At 38.7% G+C, this 25,778-nt stretch overlaps 1 protein-coding gene across 1 annotated transcript in view; it reads left to right on the top strand.

Annotated features, from left to right (window-relative positions):
- The window catches only part of LOC131693401 (unconventional myosin-XV), a 723,994-nt gene that overhangs the window by 380,780 nt on the left and 317,436 nt on the right, over window positions 1-25,778 (top strand). The window contains exons 6-7 of the mRNA XM_058981178.1: window positions 13,929-14,293; window positions 14,541-14,769. Of these exons, the coding sequence (XP_058837161.1) occupies window positions 13,929-14,293; window positions 14,541-14,769 (594 nt within the window). The remainder of the gene's footprint in view (window positions 1-13,928; window positions 14,294-14,540; window positions 14,770-25,778) is intronic.

Raw genomic sequence — 25,778 nt, 5'->3', positions numbered from 1 at the left:
CCTCCGACTGTTTATTTTTATTTTTTGTTGACTCTATGTTAAATCCCACGAGTAGCGCGAGAATAGATGTCCGCCACGCCAGAGCTCCGCATTAACGTGGTAAGGGACGCTTACTGTGGGGGTTGCCCAGGTACCCCACAGGCTCCGTTAACGATCGAGCATCTTTTTCACCCCTCGATCACTCATCCCTCGGCACGGGTCGCTTCACGCCTTGGAATTGGGGTTATGACCTACCTTGCTTTACGTGGTGACCTCGGCCCAGATCATCACAACCATCCTCCTTTACCAGGGCTTTGGACCTGTAGCTCTGGTTCTCAATAGTTCCATGTACGTATGTTATTACAGACATGCCACTATTGAGATCCGTCATTCGCTAGCGGAGTTCCCGAAAAGGTGTAGAGACAACGGAACGATCATCCATCCAAGGGAACCACGGCATTGAAGGTCGTCTGAAGGACATCGAATGTAGGCTTCTGCGGAGCAGTATCCATCACTTAAACGTACATTGCTGGTCCTTCGTACCGGTTTTCTGCGGAAGACGGTGGGATTGGATCCTTTCGGGACAAAGGCACACCAGTAGGTCACCATTACGAACGCCAGGACGTGGCGTCAGTACTATTGTATCCCGAAAGAACAACCTTTCAGTAGCACAAATGGAACCTATTGTGACTATTGGGCGATCACCATTATTGTTGATATTGTCATCATTGTCCTGGTCGCCTTTTTTCGTGGATTGGATCATCGTTACAACAAAGGGCAAGGATGTGACTCGGATTGCTGATTGGTGACATCACTGCATGATGGAGAGAGACTCAATGCACATAGAATAATCCAGAGATTATTCTACTCTTCCGTCAGGTTAGTAGAACTGGTATATGTGCAGTAGAAGCCACGATCTGCAACTTTCTAACACAAAACTTCGATTCTTAAATATGTCCAGCCGATGCTGGATTATGTATGGTACTCCAACAATAAATTATACATTCGGTGAATACTGGATCGCTACTTTCTTGCGGACATATCCCTGTATGTTGTTGGCCGGAGGAGTTCTATCGCTCTATTGCGATTATCACACATTATCATCGGAATTAGATTTCGGGTCTTTCTATGTCATTAGTTGTGGAAGTGAGGTGCAATGTTTGTAAAGAGATATTTTATTACTACATATATGCCTTTCCCTTACGTACTGGTTGGATGCACTGGTGGAGAAATGCGCGTTGCAAGCTGATGTCGGATCGTCTGTTATTTTAGATTGTTACCTTTTATTAAAGATATTCGACAAGCCATCTATTATTTTGTCCAGGTTAGGCAAGACGGTATTTGTTTATTAATTATGTTTTGTTAATACTACATTCGTAATTTCCTCCCAACATTGGTGAAATGACATTGAACATCGATATCTAAATTGGATTGCACTGGAAAAGTAACTGTATGTGGATTGAGTACTACCATCCCGTTGATACAAAGGCATTTCAGTCGTGTTGTGCTTCTATTAGTTCTCAAAGGTGAGACTACATAGTATATGTTTGGCCGAAGTGACCGCGTTTGATACTGCATTGCCGTTTCTCTTCTCGCTTTCGGATTCCTGAAATTGCTACCTCTGTTGGATTCTACTGTGGTGCTAGAGTTAATTTCACAATCGACTGACGTTACTACAAATCGTCAACATGCCGCCGGCATCGTCCTCTAGCTCGAGTAAAAAGGGCTCATCATTGAAGACGCTATTAACCAAGCTCAAGCAACAGCATACTGCCTTCAATAATATTTCAAAGTTTGTTGAGGACTTCCCTGAGGGTATCACCGATAGTCAGGTTACTGTGCGTTTGGAACGGTTGGATGATTTCTGGGAGAAAATCAGCGAATCCAAATACGAGGTCGAAGCCCATGATAGCGATGTGTATTTAAAAAGGCTCACGGGCTTTGAAAAGTGAAAATGAATCAATGTATTCGGGGCTTTGATAGAGTACTACTGATTGATTTTCATGAAGATTTTTCCCACGGTGTGAGAAAAAACTGCTTTTTTCGTCTTCCGAGATGGCCGCTTTTCCAAGCGTCGAGGCCACCAGGCTAAATATTGCTTGTCTAAATTCACATGTGGGAAATGAAAGGCGAGACATCACACCATGCAACGCTTCAATGTTGAAACCGACGGCAAACCACAACACCCTCAAAACACAATTTATTATTCGTTAATAATTTCCATGCATCAATTAGTTATCGAGTTATCAGTGATTGGAAAATGATCAATTTTACAAACTTCAAAATTACAACTTAACGTAAAGAAATGTAACACAATAACCTTCAGCACAAAAACTTCAAATATTCCCATAGACATATACTTAGGAAACTAACTAGTAGAAAAATGCAAAATTGTACGAGATTTAGGCGTAATCTTAGACTCCAAGCTCACATTTGTGGAACTTTACAATACAATAATAAATAAAGGAAATAGTATGCTGGGCTTTATTAAGCGCTTCAGCTATAATTTTGAATACCCCTACACAACTAAATCATTATACAATACATATGTCAACCCAATTTTGGAATTTTGCAGCGTAATATGGAACCCATACACTGTCCTGTACGAAGAACGCATCGAATCAGTCAAAAAACGATTTCTTCTTCACGCACTTCGTAAACTAAGCTGGACGACATTTCCTCTTCCATCGTATAAAGCACGTTGCATGCTCATTAACATACAAACACGCAAAGAACGCCGCGAATTTGCCATGCTTTGCTTTATCGACGACATTGTTTCTCAACGTGTACAATCCGCATCATTACTTTCGTAAATAAAATTTTATGTACCTAGTAGTCAACAAAGAATGAAATGAAATGAATGAAAAATAATGAAAAATATGCAATAATTGACCATTCCATGTTCAAAATACAAATTAAATTTGAACTTAATCGTAGAAATAATGTACACTCAAGTTTTTTTTACGCGGTTTTTTTTGCGCGGTATTTTTTTACGCGGTTTTTTTTACGCGGATTTTGAAATTTACGCGGTTTTCATTTACGCGGATTTTGAAATTTACGCGGTTTTCATTTACGCGGTTTTTGAAATTTACGCGGTTTTCATTTACGCAGTTTTTGAAATTTACGCGGTTTTCATTTACGCGGATTTTGAAATTTACGCGGTATCCATCAATGAGGTTCCCTTTATCGCGGATTCTTAAATTTAAGTGGTTTTCATTTACGCGGATTTTGAAATTTACGCGGTTTTCATTTACGCGGATTTTGAAATTTACGCGGCTTTCATTTACGCGGATTCTGAAATTTACGCGGTTTTCATTTACGCGGATTTTGAAATTTACGCGGTTTTCATTTACGCGGATTTTGAAATTTACGCGGTTTTCATTTACGCGGTTTTCATTTACGCGACTCGTATCCCCCGCGTAAAAAAAAACCTGAGTGTATAGTATATAAGCAAATATTGTAATACCATTCTATGTAGTCTACATATGCTTGACGGAAATAAAATGAAAATAAAGAAATCTCATCTACTATATCAGAGATTTGCTCGACACAGCAAGGGCAAGACCTTTTTTTTATCTTAAATACGTTTATTTAGGCCCAAATGCTTTAGCTTAACGAGGCCGATAATTCATTTTTTTAATTACATGTCACATGTTAGTGGGGAAGGAAAAGCCGTATTTAGGGGCGGCTTGCTCCCATCTTATGTAAGTAAAGGAAAAAGGTAAGAAGTGGGATACATATTGCGTAATTGACTTCGTTGTTAACTGATTGATCATTGTGGCGGATATGCACACTTTGTTGTAGTGTTGTAGTTTCCAGCCTGTAATCGCAGGGGCGAGGGGAGGGTCGATATTTCGGATAATTATTGGCACTCTGATGCTGTCATCATGTTCTCTATATCATCTGCATGTGAGGTATGTCATGATGTTCTGGTTAGACGGTTATCAAGAAGGGTATGCACCGAAGACTCGTGAAGCAATGCCATATTGTAGATACAGGGATAGGTTGGTGAGATTCTACTGTGAATGAGAGAGGGGAAAATGTATTAAACTTAGACATCAATAGTTTTCAAAAAGATATAGATAAGAAAAATATAAGAGTGGTCACGGCTTGCCAGGACGTCCCGGACTGACACATAGGGTGATCTACCTCGGGCCCGAAGGGTATTTATTAGTTGGGATCTGGCAACACAGTACTCTGCGCACAGCCAAACAACATGCTCGATGTCGTGATAGCCGTTCTCACAAACACAATCATTACTTTCAGCAAGCCCTATACGACGGAGATGCGGAGATTTTTCAGATAAAGCACTCAGATATTCCCGTATTTTCCCCAGGAAATGCGGTGAGTGCTTTCCAGGCTTCGCTGCACGGATGGCCTCAATGGAGCTGAGACTATCCGAAACGATGAAGTAATGGTCTGAGGGCAGGGTGTCAATGATCCCGAGAGTATACTGAATGGCAGCTAATTCTGCGACGTAAATTGAAGCAGGATCATTGAGTTTGAATGAGGCAGCAAGATTTTCGTTGAAGATACCGAAGCCTATGGACCCGTCGAGAATTGATCCGTCAGTATAGAACATTTTGGCGCAGTCGACTTGATGGTATTTGTTATAGGAAATACTTGGGACCACTTGTGGGCGTATATGATCCGGAATTCCACAAATCTCTTCCTTCATGGAAGTATCGAAAAATACAGTTGGATCAGAAGTATCTAAGAGATGAGCACGGTTGACGTTATACGTAGATGAATTGATGTTCTGTGCCATGTAATCGAAGTACAAGGACATGAATCGGGTCTGAGAATTAAGCTCGACAAGCCTTTCGCAATTTGCAATCACCAATGGGTTCAGAATATCGCATCGAATGAGCAATCTATATGAGAGGTCCCAAAATCGATTTTTCAGCGGAAGAACGCCCGCCAGCACTTCGAGACTTATCGTATGGGTCGAGTGCATGCAACCCAAGGCAATACGCAAGCAACGATACTGGATTCGCTCCAGTTTGATGAAGTGTATGTTCGCAGCGGAGCGAAAGCAGAAACATCCGTACTCCAACACTGATAATATCGTTGTTTGGTACAGCCTGATTAGGTCTCCTGGATGGGCACCCCACCATGTTCCAGTTATTGTACGGAAAAAGTTGATCCTTTGTTGGCACTTCTGTTTCAGATACCTAATGTGACATCTCCAGGTACCTTTAGAGTCGAACCATACCCCGAGATATTTGAATGTTGAAGCCTGAGCAATAGTTTGACCCATTAATTGAAGCTGTAGTAGCGCTGGTTCACGCTTTCTAGAAAATACGACTAGCTCAGTTTTCTCCGTGGAGAACTCGATACCCAGCTGTAGAGCCCAAGCAGACAAATTGTCCAAGGTATTTTGCAGTGGTCCTTGCAAGTCGACGGCTTTAGGACCTGTAATAGAGACCACACCGTCATCTGCAAGCTGCATTAGCGTGCAGGAATTGACAAGACATTCGTCAATGTCATTCACGTAAAAATTGTAGAGGAGAGGGCTTAGACATAAGCCCTGGGGAAGGCCCATTTAGCTAAATCGTGATGTCGATAAATCGCCATGCGAGAAATGCATTTGTTTTTCAGACAACAGGTTAAGCAAAAAGTTGTTTAAAATTGGCGAAAGACCATGCTGGTGCAACTTCTCATAAAGAATGTTGATCGAAACTGAATCGAAAGCCCCCTTAATGTCCAAGAATACTGATGCCATCTGCTCTTTGTCAGCATATGCCATTTGAACTTCTGTTGAGAGCAACGCAAGGCAATCGTTCGTCCCTTTGCCTTTGCGGAAGCCAAATTGTGTGATAAGAGAGCAAGTGAGAACTCCACCATCGTAAACGGTGTTTCGTTCGCGGTATTGTAAGGCGACGCGGCGCGGTAGATTTTCTGTGCCGGGGCGGAATCCGGACAAACCTTCTTGGCGAAATCGAATATCCAACGGTTTGAATATTCCACGCTCTCGTTAGTACTGTTTCGGTTTTGCATACGTCGGGCCGTGCCCCAAAGAGTGCTCATTGATGTTTCTCTTGTTAACCCGTCGACAAACCGGCGCCAGTAACTGCGTTTCTTAGCTTTCATTAAATTTTTCATTCGCTTTTCTAATATCGCGTACACTCGATAACTAGCAACTAACCCATCCTTCCGGAAGGTTTTATACGCGGCAGCTTTCTCCCCGTACACGTCTGAGCACTCTTTGTCCCACCACGGGTTGGGAGAACGTTTTTGGGTGTTCACGTCGGGTACTCGTTTCGTCTGAGTTTGAATCGCGGTATCGATAATCGAGTTGGACAAAAACTTATATTCTTCCTCCGGGAGAAGTACCTGTGTTGAATCGATAGTTTTGGATATCTCAGCAGCGTAGCTCTTCCAATCAATATTTCGTGTGAGGTCATAGGGAACATTGATTGGTGCCGATGGTCTTGAAACAGTGGTGATTGCAATTACAATTGGTAGGTGGTCACTACTGTGGGGATCAGATCCACTTGCAATCTAACCGTAGTGATGTCGAGCATAAAGATATGTCCAGTGCACTTGCTTGTGCAGGTGGTCTAGGAATCCGTGTCATTTCCCCTGTGTTCAGAATGTGTCATATTGAAGTTGTCACAAAGGTCTTGAATTGTCGAAGATCGATTACCGTCGTATAGACAGGCCCACCCCGTACCGTGAGAGTTAAAGTCTCCAAGAAGCAGGCGGGGCGAGGGAAGGTGTTCAATCACGTTGGAGAATCTTCGATATCCCATCATGGCCCTAGGAGGAATGTAAATAGAAGCAATGCAAAGATCTTTGCCTTTGATTGTTGTTTGACAAGCGACAACTTCAATGCCTGGCGTCGAAGGGAGGTTGATTCGATTGAAGGAGTAGCACTTTTCGATCCCTAAAAGTACCCCTCCATATGAGTCTTCTCGATCCAAGCGGATAATGTTAAAATCGTGGAAGTTGAGGTTTATATTAGAAGTTAGCCATGTTTCGCATAGGGAAAATGCATCACAATGATTGTAATTTAGCAAGTGTTTTAATGAATCAATTTTGGGGATAATACTTGTGCAGTTCCACTGTAAAACAGTGATCAGATCCTTGATTCCGTCTAATAAGTTAGCCATCGAAGGATACGATCGCTGTAAGGAGGGGCCATTGTTCAGTCAACTGTTTTAAAAATGTTCTTACTGTTGGTAGAATAGAAACCAGCAAGCTTTTCAGAGGATCGGTAATGTTGAAAGTTGTGAATATCCAGTCCACAATGTCAGAAAATTTAAGGAATCCCGTTTTAGGTTGAGTTTCTGACTGTAAAATTGGAGCACTTGGGATTTTTGGTGCCCCGGGGAGTGCTGGGAACTCCTGGTTGTATCTCAATTTCCCAAAACCAGGAGGTATTATCTTCGGATTTGTACCAGCACTTCCAGTTGATGAATTATTTTTATTTTGTACCCTTGTTTGGGACAACCTAGGACCCTTACGAGGAAGTTCAGGTGAGTTTTGATTAGGTCTTTTCCTAGAGTTTCCAAGCGGAGCCAAAGAATGCCCCTCGCAAGGGTCGTTAGAGGCGTTATCGTCAGTTGGCAAGAGAGCGAATGGGTTTTCGGAGATAAGTGGAACAGCTCTTTTAAGCATTTCTGCGTAAGAGCGTCTGGAGCGATCTTTGGCGGATCGCTTCAGTTTATCCGCGCGAAGTTTGTACGTTGGGCATGTCAAAAGTGCATGTGGATTCTCCGCACAGTAAATACACTTCTCAGTGGGCCTACTGCAAGTATCATCCGCATGGCGTTCCCCACATTTACCGCACCGTTGCTTGTTGCTACAGTAGGTGGCCGTGCGACCTAGCTGCTTGCAATTGGAACAATTCATGACCCGCGGTACAAACAGGCGTACAGGTAGACGAGCTCCTCCCACTTCAACGTAGCTTGGAAGTGCAGATCCGGCGAAGGTTACGCGGAACGAGTCTGATGGATAGTAATTCCCATCTTCGATGGACTTTGAGTGCAATTGCTTGCACTCCAAAATCTTAACTGATTGAAGGTTAGGGTCCTTAAAGCGGCCAGCCCCATCATTCATCAGATCATCGACAGTTAGACCCGCATCACTTACCACACCGTCGATCTCCACATCACGAGAAGGGATGTAGACGCGATACTCCAGCGTAAAGAGGCTATTGCTAACGATATCATTGGTCTGTTTCAAGTCAGTAACGACTACGCGCAGTTTATCTGACTGAACCTTTTTAATCTCGGTTACGGCCGAGTAACGTTTTGTCAGCTCCCGTGCAACAGTTATGCTGTTTAACGGTTTATTTTTGGGCCGAAAGTATACAACCCAAGGACCAGCGGATCCATCCTGTTAAACCTTGACTCGGGGGAGGGCTGTGAGACATTGGGGGAAAGTGGGGGAAGTGGATCGACCATAACATTATCTGTCTCCGAATCAGATATACGTTCCTCTTCCCCATAAGATTCGTATTCGGGGGGTGATCCTTCTGTTTGTTCCATTTTGTTGCGGGAGCAACACGCTCGACCGCACTGTTTAACTTAAATCAAAATAAAAAATCAAAAGCAATAAAAAGAAAAAAAATCGATAAGAAAAGTAAAAACGCTTTTAATCCACCTAACAGTGTGATGAGACATTTCTTATAACTTTCATCACTCTCTTCGGATATTATATCGTTTGAGAACATTTAGAACTTGATGCTTTGCGATGTTTTTGAATACACATACTACATGGGATAGTGGCAGGACTCAGAGAATCGCTCAAATCAGCATAGGACAACATCAGTGCTAGAAATCTCAAACCAAATCTATGGGAAAGCGAAAAAATGACCCATAAAATAGACATACAAACGAATTATTGTTACTGCTCTGTTAATAAAATATCTAAATTGTGGTGGGAAAACTGAATTTTCCTAAAGGGGTTATATATTGTACTGAGCCAAAAAAATCGAAATTTTTTTTGAATCGATTTGAAGCTTATACTTTACTCAAATTTCCAACGCGACTGAGAACTAAGAAATCAACGCTTTTTCTTGAAAAGGGCGATACTAGCAGTAATACCATTCAAAGAAAATCAACAGTGAATATTTCCAGACTCGGTTTTATTTCCTATTTAAGAACTATTGTGTTTTTTGCATCCTAGATTGCATGATTCAGTGATCGAAACCCAAAACTTCATAAAGTATTTGAAATTATTAAATTAAAATTTATTTTTGCTATATAAATCGACAAAATGATAGTATCGCCCCTTTGGCCCACCTATCAACATTGAAGTATCGCCCTTACGTTTTTTACAATAACTACCGTCTTACACCACCGATTTCGTCCGGGTTTTTTCAATAGCGATCATTGTTACTATTTACAGCTGGTATCAGCTTGATAATCCTAAAACAATACGAAGAAAAAAAAACAGTTTCGCCCTGTTTGTTTGCATGGAGCGTGGAGGGTAAAACTTTGAATAAACAAACAAAAATACAGTTTCGCCCGTTGTATTTTTTGCTGTAGTTTAAGAAAGCAATACGTAGAATCCAAATTTTTAGGTTAATTTGTTGCGTTTCAAAACCCTCATTCGCATGTATGAAAAAGCCTTATGTTTACATTTGTACGTATCGCCCTTTTCACATAAAAGCGTTGAAATGAAATTGCAGCTCCTGATATCACGCTAACTCTGAAGTGCATGCGTGCATAGTTCCAAATTTTACTTCGACATCGACTTTTTCTAAAGGTGACTTCCCAGTAGTATCCTTGATTTGAATTATTATCGCTAATCCTAATGCCAAAGAACAAATGAAAACCTCTCGAAAACGAATTGTTTGGGAAAATCATTACTGAATTTTTCATTTTCACGAATCTTTTCGATAACCTTCCGTCACTTGCGTTAATGCACTGGGTGCACAGTGCTCTGAAAATCTAGCGAAATCGTCTTAGGGCACCAGCGGGTCTAATTCAAAGCTATCTGCGCGGCGAGTTAAATCTGTAAAGAATACTAAAAATTAATTTCTATTCCATAATTTTCAGTTCAGCAATTCGAGAGATCGTGCTCACCGCAAGCCATGAAAAATAGACTACGTTGTGAAGCGATGGTCACTATTTATTAAAAAATCACGGTTAAATAAAAAATTAAACTATTAAAAAAAATTCAAATAGTTTATAATTTTCACAAACTTATTAGGAAAAATTGTTTAATAAGCTTTCGTAATATTGTGTAGGAAAAAGCTGAAAATTTCAGTATTTTCTCTATCTGCAACATATAAACCCTTAAGTATACCAATTAATTGGAATAGGTTCGAGAAATTTTGGAAGAAGTCTATAAAATAACCCCTTGAAAACTACCTAAAAATTGTTGTAGTTCGATGCAATAAAAAAATCTCCAAAAATGAAATGTACCTATTAATGTGAAACACAGTGAATTATACATACAATAAAGACCCAATTTTATCAGTCTCATGGCGTATTTTAGGCTGACAAAATGGGGACATTCACTAAATCGGGCAATTTTTTTTCTTTTTAATAAACTGAAGCTGTTAAAATATTCTTCCTGTCCCTTGATGTAGTCTGATAACTATTTCTGATTATGATGAACTTTTTATATTTGCATATTTCCATCTTCATGATAAGGAAAACAAGAAAGGATTTACTCGAATTCAGTCTTGTTTGTCTGCCCATCAAACATATGTTCATATTTGGCTGATAAAATCGGGGTTTCAATGTATTATAATAGATATTCAGCATTGGAAAAAGTTTCTTGTGAACGAGTGTAGAACGTCTTTGTTTCTACTTACTTGAAATCAGCGGCGTAGCCAGAAATTCGGTTTGGTGGGGGTTTGGTGAAAATCGATCTTACTGTCCAAACGGCATAATTCCGAAATCGTAATTTTTGAAGTTTTAAAATTATGCAGAATTATTTTTTCAGAAAATAGTAACAGAGTTCGTGTCTTTAGCGAATTTGTTGAGACTTTATTGTAGTCATGAATATTAACCTGAGAAAATTCACCATAAATACTTCTTGGACGATATACCGTCAAAATTATTTTATCAAATGATGCGTTCAATATTCAATACAATGGTGGAAATGAATATTACATGTTCAGTACGATTTGCACATACATACAATGGATCGACAGCCACGATCTTGAAATACTATGTGATACTGAAACATCACTTGAAACCAGCGGCGGATCATGGAAAAAGATCCGGGAGGTCCAGGTCCTGCCGAAAATTTTGAACTTGTTAAGAAATTTTAAACTAGTTTTAATTTTAAAGTAGCAACCCCTCACTGCATACTCCCTCCGGGCCGGTATGATTGTGGATTTTTAGAGTGATTGCATAACCTTTCTATATGAGAAAGGCAGAAATGTACCAAAGTCCAAAGAAGTCAATTTTTGTCAAACATCTTAATGTTTCATGCATTTCAAAGTCATTTGGCATCAAAAATACAAATTTGATTTTGAAAATTTTTCATTTCAGTTTATATGGGAATTTGCTGTGTGATTGCACTCTTCTAAAATTCAATAGCAGCCGATGGGAAGGTTATACCTTTCATTTGAGACTAGCTTTGTGCAAATCGGTCTAGCTATCTCTGAGAAACAGAGGTCACATTTTTTTTCCACATACACATACATACACACACAGATATTTCCCGATCTCGACGAACTCAGTCGATCATATGACACTCGGCTCTCCGGGTCAGGATTAGATTGACGAATTTTAGAGTGGATGAGGAAGGCAAAAACATTTTTAGCAAATGTTGAAAGTTATGCATTTTTTGGTGAGCAGTTCTATGTTTCATAGACATTAAATCAATTTTAACTTCGCTTCCTATTAAATAAAGACCCTTATTACAGTACATTTCTACAAAAACGAGCTCAATTTGAAAATAAATCTGAGGATTATGATTGATTACAGAACGCTGGAATTTTCTATTGGAATGTTTTCAGGCAGGAATTTGATATTGATGCTATTAGACAACTGTGAAATCACGACCAATAGATCAGTTACATTTCATGACCCCATTCCGACAATTTATCAAAAGTCCTCATGACGTTTACAACAACAGGTTATCAATCTACGGATCAGATAGTTGTTATTGTAGTATTGAATTAAATCAGTCTGCATCAATAAATTTTCAACTTCAATCCAATAATTTTTTTTGTGGTGGGGGAGGGTTGTATGGTGTTAAACCCTAAAACCTTCTCTTGGCTACGCCGTTGCTTGGAGTTATTTATTTCGCTTTTCATTTTCCGATATGTTTCAGATCGATCCGATGGTTATAAGTTAGAAAAATTGCAGTCAGAAGGTTCGCACAAATGAACATTTTTGTACTGATAAGTTATCAAGTTCCTTCCAGACAACTTGGAAGTGTTCGGTGATTATTTCTAGTGGTTGTAGATAGTAAAATGAAATACAAAATTCGTTTCTTCGAAATAATGTTTAGCTTATTTCAATGGATTATTACTATATTGAACAACATATAGGCGACAAAGAGTAATCAACAAACAACAAGCCATAACTTTTAAAGTATTCAAAATAGATATTTGAAATCTTCAGTAAAGTTATTCGCAAAAGTAAGAGCTACAAATTGGCTGAAGGCATCATTTCGATATAATCACTTCCAAGAAAATTTGTGAAAATATCTCACTTATAAGGGGATTAATCAGCAAAAGCATAATACCAAAAGAAAGGGCATATTACCTCCAGTAAATTCTCCGAAGATACTATTGACCTAAAATAAGCCGTTTTGGCGTTAATAATAGATTACATGTTTTTGGTCATATTTCTGGCAATGGGAAATGATAAAAATCTTTCGTCCGCATTTAATGATAAATATCTCTTTTGATAATAGTCCGATTTCAACAATCTATGGCTTGTTCGAAAGGTATTCGCTAAAGCTGTCTAAAAACATATAAATTGTTAATCTGTATAGTCAATTTCGGCAGATAATTTAAAAAAACTGCAAAAAACGCCATTTTTACGCATTCAAATATTCATATCTTGAAAACTAAACATCAGAATCAAAAACAAATTAATAGCGTTCATACTGTTTTTTAGTTCTTTCATTTAAAATTGGTTTGGATAAGATCGGTTCAGCCATTACTGAGAAACACGAATGAGAATTTGTCCGTTACATACACACACACAGACACACACACACAGACATTGTCCCAAATCGTCGAGCTGAGTCGATTGGTATATAAGACTCGGCCCTCCGGGCCTCGGAAAAAATCTTGAAAGTTTGAGCGAATTCTATACATTTCTTTTATAAGAAATGTAAAAACGAAACACTTTACCAGTTGGTTCCTGACGAGCTGGTAGGTGAATTGATCCTTCGATTGTTTTATCCGTCACCCGCGTGACCTTCACACTGTAGAGAGCTGATATAGCTCGTCTAAACAAAGTCGTCTTTCAGGCAAGAAAACTGTTTAGTAACGCACTTCACTGCACTACCTTCACCGATATCGCAGGCAATAATTATCACTCGCGGGACTGTTTATTAAGACCTATTCATACTCTGACATATTTTAGTTTTTTTAGCCGTTCATTCTTCTGCTTGGAACTACACATTGGCTTAGGGACTCCGATTACGATCTGATGAGAGTAAATTCAGATTAATTTGCAGAATAATCTAATTTCTGTAAATACTGAAAAATATGTAGTACCAATACCATCATTTCATCATGTTCATAGAAAAGGCCTTATCCAGTACACCTGGCGATGAGTTTAACCTTTTCTCGTATCACTACAACAAACTGTCTTAACAAAGAGATGTTTTTATATTCTTCTGGATAGTGAGAGCAAATTCTATTGCATAAAAATAAAAATTGTATATTTATAGAAGGCCATTTAATAGATATGAGGAATATAACTAGCTTTTTAACAGTTCCATTATCATCAAGTCCTGTACATTCTGGGATCCATGTCTACGTTGCTAATTTTCCAAATTCTATCTTTCATTTCCAGACGCAATCAAAAGGGCCGACAATATCATCCGGCGTTCGTGCGGCAGCTGCGACCCTCAACGTTCCATTGGAACGACTCGAAATGTCTAACAACAATATAAATTCTCCGATGCAATTATCACCTGTTGAAAAATCACATCAGTTTTCACAAATGGATTTTGAAAATATGCATGTCGATAACCAACCTCAACAAGACATTCCGCATTTACCAAACAATCAACACAGCTTTGGGCATCACAACAACTCGGTCGGGAATACTTACACCCAAAGTAATACCATAATACAGCACGATGAATCATCGCCAACTCAAGCTTCACTCACAAAACATTCATTGCTTCAATTCGCAATGCAACATTTCAGGAATGAGTAAGTTTTCTTCAAAACTCGTTTACGTGTGTCTAATAGAAAACCAACTCGAGAGTTTTAACAAATTAAGCGATGTAGTGAACATAAAGTTTTGCAATCGTATTATTGTGTTCACTTTACAGAAAATTTTAAGAGGAAATAATGGTATTTTTATTCATTTGATAAATGTTTATCATATTTACTTCTAACGTCGGATCCGGAATATTTGAAAATGATGTATTTTTTTTTTGTTTTTGAATCATTTCAGCGGCGATGAGCTCAAAACAGGCAGAAATGACAATCGCTCGATTCCACGAAATCCACATGCTGATCTAGTGAAGTGGCAAGGACATCCTCTTCGAGTACCGCTACTTCGATTACCGCCGGATCTGACTCCATTGGCTCTAGAATGTTTTAACTGTATCCTTCGGTACTGTGGAGATCTCGTTTCTGATCCCGAACTAACAGAAGTTAAATGTGTCTACACAGTCCTTATGGTAAAGTTAATTTTTTAGTTTTTTCATATAAGAGCAATATTTTGTTTAGATATATCTCTGGGGTTAAAACGCATGATTCTACGTAATACATTATTACTTCATTTAATTCTACATAGCCTGTAACGTGCTAAATCCTAGTAACAATTGAGGTTTATATAATATGATAGTTTTTTTGCCAATCAAAAAACTAGCATTGGGTAGCAGTTATTTTTGCGATGTTGGAGTTTTGTCCATCGCCGGTCAAACAAAATTTGATCGAAAGTGAATCATTTCAACGCGTGCTCAAAGCGATTGAAGTTTTATATGGGAAATACGTTTTTCATACGACTTAATCAAAATTCATAAATTTTTTCGAAGAGGTACAAAAAATTTGAAATTTGGTACAGTTCGAGCAGACTAGGATAAAGTTTGAACGTAAATTTGACAGCAGCATGCAAGGTCATGTAATAGTGTTGGTAGCATGTCGGTCATCCGATGCAAAAAAGATGGGTGGGTAATGTCAGAGACATAACCGGAGTGAAGTAGAATACACTTTAGACCGGTAAATTCTGCTCTGGAATAAGCAATTTCTATGCGTTTTTGTCGTCTTTTGCACATTCATAGTTTATTTAAAGTATTTTTGGAATTATCAAGTTGACAATTTGCAACATTCTTTGAAAATATTGTTGAACTTTTATGAATGAAGGCACGCAAACGAGCGTTTAACCGTCGTCCTACTACCAGCATCAGAGAAGTAGCAGATCAGCATTTTTCGCTACATGGCCTGTACCAAACAGACCGGTCATAAGTCCACCGGAGGAAAGGCTCCCCGCAAGCAGTTGGCAACAGCCCCCTGGCAACCCTATACTATCATATGGAGTTTGACAGCGACCGACATATATGGGGCGTTATAGCTATAAAGCCCCAAACAAAGAATTATGTTCGGCACTATGCTCGATATTCAAGCATTCCACACGACGTTTTGCATCTTGTGGGATGATTTAATATCATATCATTCAGAAAATCGACATTTTGTAACTAAATACAGCTTCTAATCATTCGGTTCAAAATCAATGTTTTGCTTTCATGGCAGTGATGCTGGCTGTACAGAGACGTCGTCCTTGACAGGGAGCTGATTGGCAACGAAGGCCGTGTAAAAGTGCCCAGTCACGGTTGGCGTTAAGAAGCCTCATCGCTACCGAACAGAAACTGTCGCCCTGCGAAAAATTCACAGCTATCAGATATCGAGCGGGCCTAAATTGTGACCCAAAATAAACCACAAACCAACAAGTTGTTTTCAGAACCAGCCAATTATAAAGTATTATTATTATACATGAAATCTTGATGATGCTGTGCGGTGGGGGCACTAATTTTGATTATAATGGAAAATTTAGGTTTGCGCGTTTTTTCCAAAAATCGAATTGTATGGACCAACCACTGCTTTCACAAAATCTGTTATTTTCAGTAATTGGACATTCTACACAACTAGTCACAACTATTTCCAATCAGCGCAAAAATCGAAGGTTTTCATTCAGTACAATAGCAGATTTTCATTTTTAGAAAAACAGGCAACATTCTGGCCGAAATTTTTGAAACGGAGCACCTATATCGAAACGTTAGAAAACGTTCGATTTTTGTAAATTGAATCATTACACTAACCTGTCTACAAATCACAAATAACTTTTGATTTTGTGCCATTCTACGTGAAAGCGACGGTATTGTTCACAAGTGGCTCACTTACCATCCAACGCTCTTGGCAAGCCACTTTCGGATGCTTGTAATAACAAAACTTCAATTCGATTCTTTGTCGATAAATTGATGGCCCTGAAAAGGGCCTTTTGTTTGGACAGTGTTCGGAATTTACTTGGAGCTGTGTATATGGTAACAGTTTTGGTGCCATGGAAGACGGCGTGCTTGGCCAACTCTTCTAACAGCAGCAAACGGACGGCGGTTTGAATTTTGCGGGAGATGCTGCAAACGAACTGCTGCATGCTGATGCTGGAAACGAACTGAGCGTGAGCAACAGCATGCTGAGTTTTTATACCTGACTACAGCACAATGTAAGCTCGTCCTTTTTTGTGTTGTCCCCAATATGTGTTCTTCGTAGCTCCACCCTTTCGTTGGTCGACCACATATTTTTGATAAAGAACAAAATTGAAATTGTGTTTCCAATACGGAGGTTATCGAACACTCAGGGTAAAAAAAGTAATGTAATACGACACCTTGGTAAAATGTTTGAGAATTGAAACCTTTTTTGAATGCGCCTAGTAAACACGAAACTGTAAACAAACACACAAATGATAACTTTATTTTGTGTCATTCTACGTGAAATCTACGATATTGTTCACAAGTAGCTCACTTGCCATCGAACGCTCTTGGCAAGCTACTTTCGGATGCTTGTAATAACAAAATTTCAATTCGATTCTTTGTGGATAAATGGCCCGTACCAAACATACCGCTCGTAAGTCCACCGGAGGAAAGCCTCCCCGCAAGCAGTAAGCAACGAAGGCCGTGTAAAAGTGCCCCAGTCACGGTTGGCGTTAGGAAGCCTCATCACTACTGAACAGAAACTGTCGCCCTGCGAGAAATTCACAGCTATCAGCAATCGAGCAGGCCTAAATTGTGACCCCAAAATAAACCACAAACCAATAAGTTCTTTTCAGGACCAGCCAATTATATTCCAGTAAGATATAAATGAAATTTTCGTTTTCCATTGCCTTACAACCTCTTTCCTCCCGGCTTGAATTACTATCAATCTTGATGATGCTGTGCGGCGGGGCACAGGCAGTTTCCATTATAGTGGAAAATTTAGGTTTGCGCGTTTTTCCCAAAAGTTTTTTAACTGTGCTGTTTTCAAGGAAGTTAGTTGAATTCAAAATAAAATAGTTTACTTCTATTGTCAGAGGTGGACCTTCCAACGAAAACTAGTCTGGCTCGCTTGGAATCGAATTGTACGGACCAACCACTGCTTTCACAAAATCCGTTATTTTCAGTAATTGTACATTCTACAGAAATAGTCACAACTATTTCCAATCAGCGCAAAAAATCGAAGGTTTTCATTCAATACAACAGCAGATTTTCACGTTTGAAAAAACAGGCAGCATTCTGGCCGAAAATTTTGAAACGAAGCACCTATATCGAAACGTTAGAAAACGTTCGATTTTTGTAAATTGAATCATTACACTAACCTGTCTACAAATAACTTTTGATTTTGTGCCATTCTACGTGAAAGCGACGGTATTGTTTACAAGTGGCTCACTTACCATCCAACGCTCTTGACAAGCCACTTTCTGATGCTTGTAATAACAAAATTTCAATTTCATTCTTTGTCGATAAATTGATGGCCCTGAAAAGGGCTTTTTGTTTGGGCAGTGTTCGGAATTTACTTGGAGCTGGTGTATATGGTAACAGTTTTGGTGCCATGGAAGACGGCGTGCTTGGCCAACTCTTCTAACAGCAGCAAACGGACGGCGGTTTGAATTTTGCGGGAGATGCTGCAAACGAACTGCTGCATGCTGATGCTGGAAACGAACTGAGCGTGAGCAACAGCATGCTGAGTTTTTATACCTGACTACAGCACAATGTAAGCTCGTCCTTTTTTGTGTTGTCCTCAATATGTGTTCTTCGTAGCTCCACCCTTTCGTTGGTCGACCACATATTTTTGATAAAGAACAAATATGAAATTGTGTTTCCAATACGGAGATTATCGAACACTCAGGGTAAAGAGAGTAATGTAATACGGCACTTTGGTAAAATGTTTGAGAATTGAAACCTTTTTTGAATGCGCCTAGTAAAAATGTTTGTTAAAAATGTTAAAAAAGTTTCTTTCTGACCATATTTGCAATTTGCGTACTGAAATAAATCATAATTTAGGGTTTAACCCAAATTGCTCTCCAGGGAGAAACAGTCCATGAAACAGAAAATGCAAACTTATTCTTTGAAATGATTCTGGTGGCCCTGAAAAGGGCCTTTTTTATAATGATACAAGTGAATTCTACCTTTTCAACTTCCAAATCCATACAAAGTGCGTCCCTGCCGCTTCAGAGTATAGACGACATTCATTGCGGTTTTGCGCGTGGCGTGTTCAGTGTAGGTCACGGCATCTCGGGTGACATTTTCCTGCACACCCTCAGCATTCGTAGATTAAATCGGAGATGCATTTTACACCACCACGACGAGCCAGACGCCGAATGGCAGATTTGGTGATTCCCTGGATTTTATCACGAAGAACCTTGCGATGACGCTTGGTACGGGAACGCAAACATGATACCGCTCATTGGACGAGCATGTTGCTCGTGTGGTAAGCGAGCACCCACTGATACAAAACAAGCTCGCGTGACCTGTATATAAAACATTCCCGTATGTAATGAAACGCTTACATGCTCCTTTTTGACGACTCTGCGTGGGATATGCTGGCAAATTGCGCATTTTCCTCGCTGTTTTCGAAGGATTTTCTGAAAATCCTTGTTTTGGGTTATTCATAGTAGTCGCAGTAATTCTGAAATTTAATACGAAATACGTGCACAAATTTCCGATCAGATAGTGCAAAAATATTGCGATTTCGTAGAACGGAAGATATTCGCATTTCAAATCTGGGAAAATTTCTCAACTGAAATTTTTGAAACGGCACCCCATATTGAAACGTTAGAAGTATTCTACTTCAAAAGAATCGATGCCAACGCCCAGTAAAGTTCAGCCGGAAATGAACTGGAATTCTGGCTGGTTCCAGTTCGTGTTCCGGCTTCAGTGATACAACCGATTCGAACTAGAATCGGTTGTGCCACAGGGGTCGAAATACGAACTGGAACCAGCCAGAATTCCGGTTCATTTACGGCTGAGCTTAACTGGGCGACTTTTTAACTTTTTTCTGCTTCTCCACCAGTTCGAACAGAGAGAAAGAGAACGTGTGAGGGAACTAAAGCAGGTAAAATTATTCCTCTGTTGGTGTGGCAACATGTCTGGCCACCCAGAAAGAAACAGTCACTTTTGATCAGGCATGGCAAAAGCACCGTGCTGCACGGTGGGCACTTCTACCAATAAACACGCCACCAAGAGGATTGAAGTTGGCACGCCGTACCGGTGCTCAACAGCAGACACCGGTCGCCGATACCAAGGCACCGGTGTCGGTGCCAGCGCATGATATTTAACCACCGTGCTCGTTGCTTCGGCAAAGCACCGACCCGAGTGTTTCTGACTTCGGTAGGCACCGTAACCGAGGTGCATCTCACATCGGCAGGCACCGCAACCTAGGTGTTTCTGATATCGGCAGGCACCGTACCGAGTGTTTTTAAATTCGTAAAACACGGCAGCTTATATTTCGGTAGCGATTATCGACGCGCTATTGCTGTCGCTTGGTAAGTGGCTCAAAGCAATTTGTGCGTTCATATGCATGAACGAGCTTGGTACTTTATGAAGAATCTGTAATGCATTATACAGTAAGGAAGGATTAAGTAGGTATGCATGTAGGAATTATAAATAGATGAATGAATGGATTCAAATTGGCGTTGGTACTGAAGTCGAATTGTACATCTTAGCCAACTCTTACATCAAACAACCTCAGTCCGAGTATTACGTTTGAAGACCATAACTGACCTTTATTCAGTATCAAAATTAAAAAGATTCTTCTGCACTTCGAAATTTAAATATCGTCCGGTCATTTGTATTCTTTAAAAATAAGAGAAAATTCTCTTCTAAAAACAAAAAAAAATTAATATTGAGACTAACTATTTAACGATTAATAGCGATTGGATTGTAACCTCCACATTTGTATTACTAAAAGTATCATTGAAAGACTAAAGTGTCAAAGTTTTCCGCTACTTAGTACTAAATAGCTCAGTTTGAAAATTTTATTCAGGTATGGAAATACATATGCGCCTAAATTGAATTGAAAAGCAAATAGGAATGCGTGATAGAAAAAAATTTTGATTTTAAATATTTTTATTCGGTCAACACCTTTCATATGTTTTGCATAATTTTAAGACTTTTGACTCCAAATTGTTAAAATTATAATTACCGTTGCTAAATTTACATTAACAGAAGTGTTGCAAGTTCCCAGTTTGACGGTTGTATTTTTCATTTGTCTCGAAATGCTCAAAATAATGTCCCGTCATTATAAAATTAATAAAAATATGATTTCTGAAAAAGTAGTATAAGTCAAGGTCGTTAAGTATCCTGTAAAGTATTCAGCTTTAGTCATAACTTCAAAAAGAAATTATGTTTCCAGAAATCAGTCTGGAAAGTGAATATGTTACTGATTGAGAAAACATTTTAGTTTTTAACTCTAGGTAGAAAGATCAATATTTTAAATCTGTGGAAATTCTCTTTAGTTTCAGCATAGGTAAAATCAAACATGAAATTGTAGTATTTTAGTAAAATTTCTAAAGTTGCAGCTTCAGCTACCATCAAATGACTTCATGAGTGCCGTGTATGAATTAAACAAAAACTTTAGGACCAATATTTTCAGTCTACCTTTCGGGCAAATGGTAGTGGGTCCAACTAGTTTGTATTGCAATTTTTAGATCTTGGTTTTTGTTCAATACAAATCATCCTATTTTGTCATTCTAATAAATTCAATCAAATGTACTGTTCATTTGTCAAAATTTACAGTAAAAGTAAAAAGAAACAGCTTATCATATGATAATACGCAAGCGAATAAAATCAACTCGCGTGGGAACATATCATTTACATACGCGTTTAAATTTCTATGACTTACACAAACCCAACACAAATTATACCGATGGTCTATTGACGAACCAAGCCAAATTCAAGTATCATTTCTTAAGAACGTTGTTAACATCTTATAGATGCAAAGTATGCACACAATTTTTTTTTGTTTTGCTGTGGAAAAAGGGAAATTTATTCCAAATAATAAACAGATCAGATTCGAATATCCGGGGATTTAAAAAATCTTACCCCGGGTAATCGAATCTAAAATAAAATATGTTGAATGTAAATGTGTCATTTTGGCTCTATTCAATTTGTAAAATTCTAAGGTGTGATTTGTCTTTTCAGTTGCTTTTCATTTATATAATATATTGTTAACGGGTTCATGATATATTTCAGTTTTGTATAGCTATTTGTGCATGAATTCTCAAACAAACTTAAGATGTATTTAATGCATTACAGGTCGCATTATCCGGGAAATCATTGGTCTGTTATTCAATTTTCTGGTGCAAGTCAATTAATTTTTCAACTACTAAAAAAATAAAGTAAATTAATGAGCTTTTCGTTTGTGTTGTGGTGTTACATGCTTTAGCTAACTTCTCGACGTTTAAGTGAGAGGAGTCTCTTCCTGTGCGTAGTGCTTACACAAAGCATAACTTCATTGACCAATATTGTACTGGATGGTCTGGTGGTCAATATGCTTTTAGTTTTCACAAACTTTCCAACTCATGTTTGCCATCTCCGACGGACTATAAAAAGTTATGTCGATGATAGATGCCCGACCGTATCAGCAAAAATCATCGCATATCCTTACATCGATCACTGTTTCCAGTACAGTTATACTCTCTATGACTGGTAAGTCTACACACCCACTATACTGTGCAAGAATTTAAATCTCTTTAGGCAGTCAAATAAAATTTTATGTATCTAAAATGCATGCAGAAATTAAATTTTGCCGATCAAATTGTAAAAACCCATTTGAAGCTGGCTTTTTTATACCTTAAAGCAGAATAGATATAAAAAGGACAAGGTATCGGTTCAATTATTAAAAATGCAGAATATAGCAAGACAAAAATCTAGTCTTCAGATGTCAAACTGCATCACTTCAGAATGTGGTTTGGTTGATCACTTACCATCTTGTCAACTAAATTTGTCTTTGTTTTATTGAGTTTACATGCGGAATAATGAATATAGCTTATATAGTATAATTATCGAAGAACTGATAAGGACTAGGACACTAGCTAGCGATATTTATGATAACGTAGATTTTTTCTAGATTAATGCTCTATAAGTCTATAGTACAGCGAACCAAACGGCACGTCAACACACGGACGCCGTTGGATGTGCCAGAAAAGTAATGAAGTCCGGCCAAAATTCATTTCTATGCATTGTGCTGTGTTAAAAGTTTTGTAATGGCACTGGTAATGACGTATAAAGCGGAAATAAATCGTATGGGTGCACCTTGATTGTGCCCTAACGCCTCTACATACGATAACGTGTTTCAAGTAATTTTGAAAATTGAAGTTCTCTGCAGTAGGTAACTTGCTACAAATGATATGAACAATTCCAGTTCCATTAGAGTAAAGCGAAGCCTCCCTCCCTTTTAACTTACCAGGACGGGGTGCTTGGAATGAATATGAAATATTTGCGAAATATGATCACCTTATACATGACCTTGTTTTAGCGAAGGGCCACAATTTTATATGAGATTAGCTCCTCTGAAAATACGTTTTATTGACCACAATGATAAAATTAGTACTGTAATTTGACATTCTAATTGAAATTAATTTTTTTTTCAAAACAACCTGGTAACCGGATAAACAGATTTTTTCAGTGTCTCCATTTTGTCAGCCTAAAAAGCACTATGAGGCAGTTCATCACTATTTTAGCTAAATATTGTAATAGAGTTTGCGACATGAAATGACTCAATACTTTATTATTACGACCAGCTATAGATAGAATGTCTAAAAATTGGTAACAAAGTTTCGTATAATAAAAATTATCCAAATACTGTGAAATACTTGTGATTGATTGATCGAAAATTCGAAACGTGTGCCCCAAATGGCGGCAATAGGAATAGATTCAAATTGAGCTAAGCACCATATGTGCGTTATCCGTATAGATTGGGATCATAAAAAAATAAAAAGATGTTTATCGATGGCAAAGTTCATATCTTTTGCTTTCAATTTGATATACATTTGCAAGAAGATGAAGAAATAGAATTTTCGTTGACTAGTATTTCCAAGACGCAAAATTAAAAAAAATCCACCATCCGCGATCTATACTTGCATCGAGTTTGGATATTTTATAATTACATATCTAACTAAAAATCAAACTGCCGTGATAATAGAAGTATATTTGCTGTTCTCTTTTATTCCGTCGCACCGAAAAATCTTTTTTTCTTTCTTTTTGTGCATATGCTAGCGGGCTTAAACATTCTCGCTTTGATACGGGTGCAAAATCAAAGAGTTTCCGAGGTGTTATCCGAAGTTGAAAGCGCTCGGCTCCGGTGCTTCAGAAATTTTAAAGCACCCGGCCCGAGTGTTTTCCGAAGCATCCAAGCACCGGATCGAAAATTTAACACCGCCACCGACACAGGTGCTTCGTTTATCGTGTATCGGTGCTTCGCATCGAGCACTGGCTTGGGGTGCTCATTTCAATACACTCGGTTGCGGTGGTAAAATGCAGCACGCGGTGCCGTGGCGTGTTTGGACATGCCTGCTTTTGATTCTACCCATGTTTGAATGGCTTGAACGGCGTATGAGAGAACCAAAGCGGACAGATTGCTTCTCCAACCTGTGCGAAATTGATTCTATGCCTGGATGGTCCTCGTGGATAGCTTTTTTCCGATTTTACTTTCAGGTTCTTTTTGTTTTTGAGCTGGTTGTTCAAACTTGTGTATGAACACCGCAACGTTGGATATTTGGGCTATTCGCGGGTCCCGGTTGTATGTTGTACATCGGTAGGAAGATTGTTCTCGATTTGTTGGCAAATATGCTGTTTTTGCTTGAAGCGAAACAGATTCACTTTGTAACCCCGACTGCTGTTAATTTCGAGGTTAAGCAAAAACGACATTGATTGCATTTCCCTACATGCATGAAAGGATGGAAATGTCGAATCAGCTAAAAAATTAAGATTGATTGAAACAACAAAATGTTTTGTGAATATCAAACTAGAAGTATCATTGTTTAGAGCTTAAATAAGGTTTTACTGAACATATTTATTACAATGACTTAAGGAGGGGGTAAAGTTTCAGCGTGAAAAAATTAGAGGGTTGTGCACAAGACACGACCACCGACATTGAAAAGGCGACATGACTAGCGAACACTATGTGCACCATCGTTTCAATATTGCATTATTTTTCAGCGCACACAATTGATTATTAACAAGCACAAATTTAAGACAAGCTAATAAAAGGGATTTTAGCATCATGTGTGAATATTTGTTTATGTTAAAATTCACTGGTAAAGGTACTGAATTAACAAGCGCAAACTTAATACAAATTAAGAAAAATGAATTTTCTAATTCAATTCTTTTTCCATTATGTATTCTTAGTAATAAGGACGGTTTGCTGATAACTATGTTTTGTGATACGGGATGAGAATCCTTTGAAACGATTCGAACCTTGCCGGTGATCCGTTTCTGCTACACACACGAACATTCCCCTTTCGCAGTTTATGTCAATTAAGCGCTTTGTGACAGTGCTGCGAATTTTCAAAATTGCTTACCTATTTCTGCTTGAATTTACCGAAACCAATATTCAGATTCATCGCCTCCCTCATTCATTAACTTTCCACTGAAATTTCATGCAGAATCGAATGCTTGAGTGTAGAAGAAATATAAATTCCTTCACCAACCAAAGCATTCATTTGTTATGCGGGCAGTTTGAATGCAGAAGTTGGCATCTTCTACATTTTTGAGCATAAGTGAACTGTGTAATGCACCTCTTAGAGATAGCAAAGAAATAAAATTCAGTTTGCTTCTGAAACCGAACACGTCCGAACTTGAATGCACTGCATCGGGAGAACAAATGACGAGGGAAACGAACCAAACATTTCATTCATCGCGACGGGGATGAATCGAAATTCGTTTCCTTTCAAGTGCATGCAGGGATGTCAATTTTTTAAGCTCGGCGTTGTGAAACAAGGTGATCTCTTTTATCAAATTTTTGGTGCAGATGGAAGACCATCCTTTTGTACGACAAATAAAAATATTTTCATTATTCCTTTTGGTGTGGCTTTCGCTTAGTGGTAGGGTTGCCACATTCATTCATTTTGCAAAAGCCTTCTAGTTTATACATTAATAATTTGAAGAATATTTGTTTATATTATAATTAACAAGCACATACTTAATACAAGTTAATAAAG

The sequence above is a fragment of the Topomyia yanbarensis genome, chromosome 3, assembly GCF_030247195.1.
Source record: "Topomyia yanbarensis strain Yona2022 chromosome 3, ASM3024719v1, whole genome shotgun sequence".
In the NCBI taxonomy this organism is placed as follows: domain Eukaryota; kingdom Metazoa; phylum Arthropoda; class Insecta; order Diptera; family Culicidae; genus Topomyia; species Topomyia yanbarensis.
Note: the sequence above shows the minus strand (reverse complement) of the source record. Positions and strands in the feature narration are given on the sequence as shown.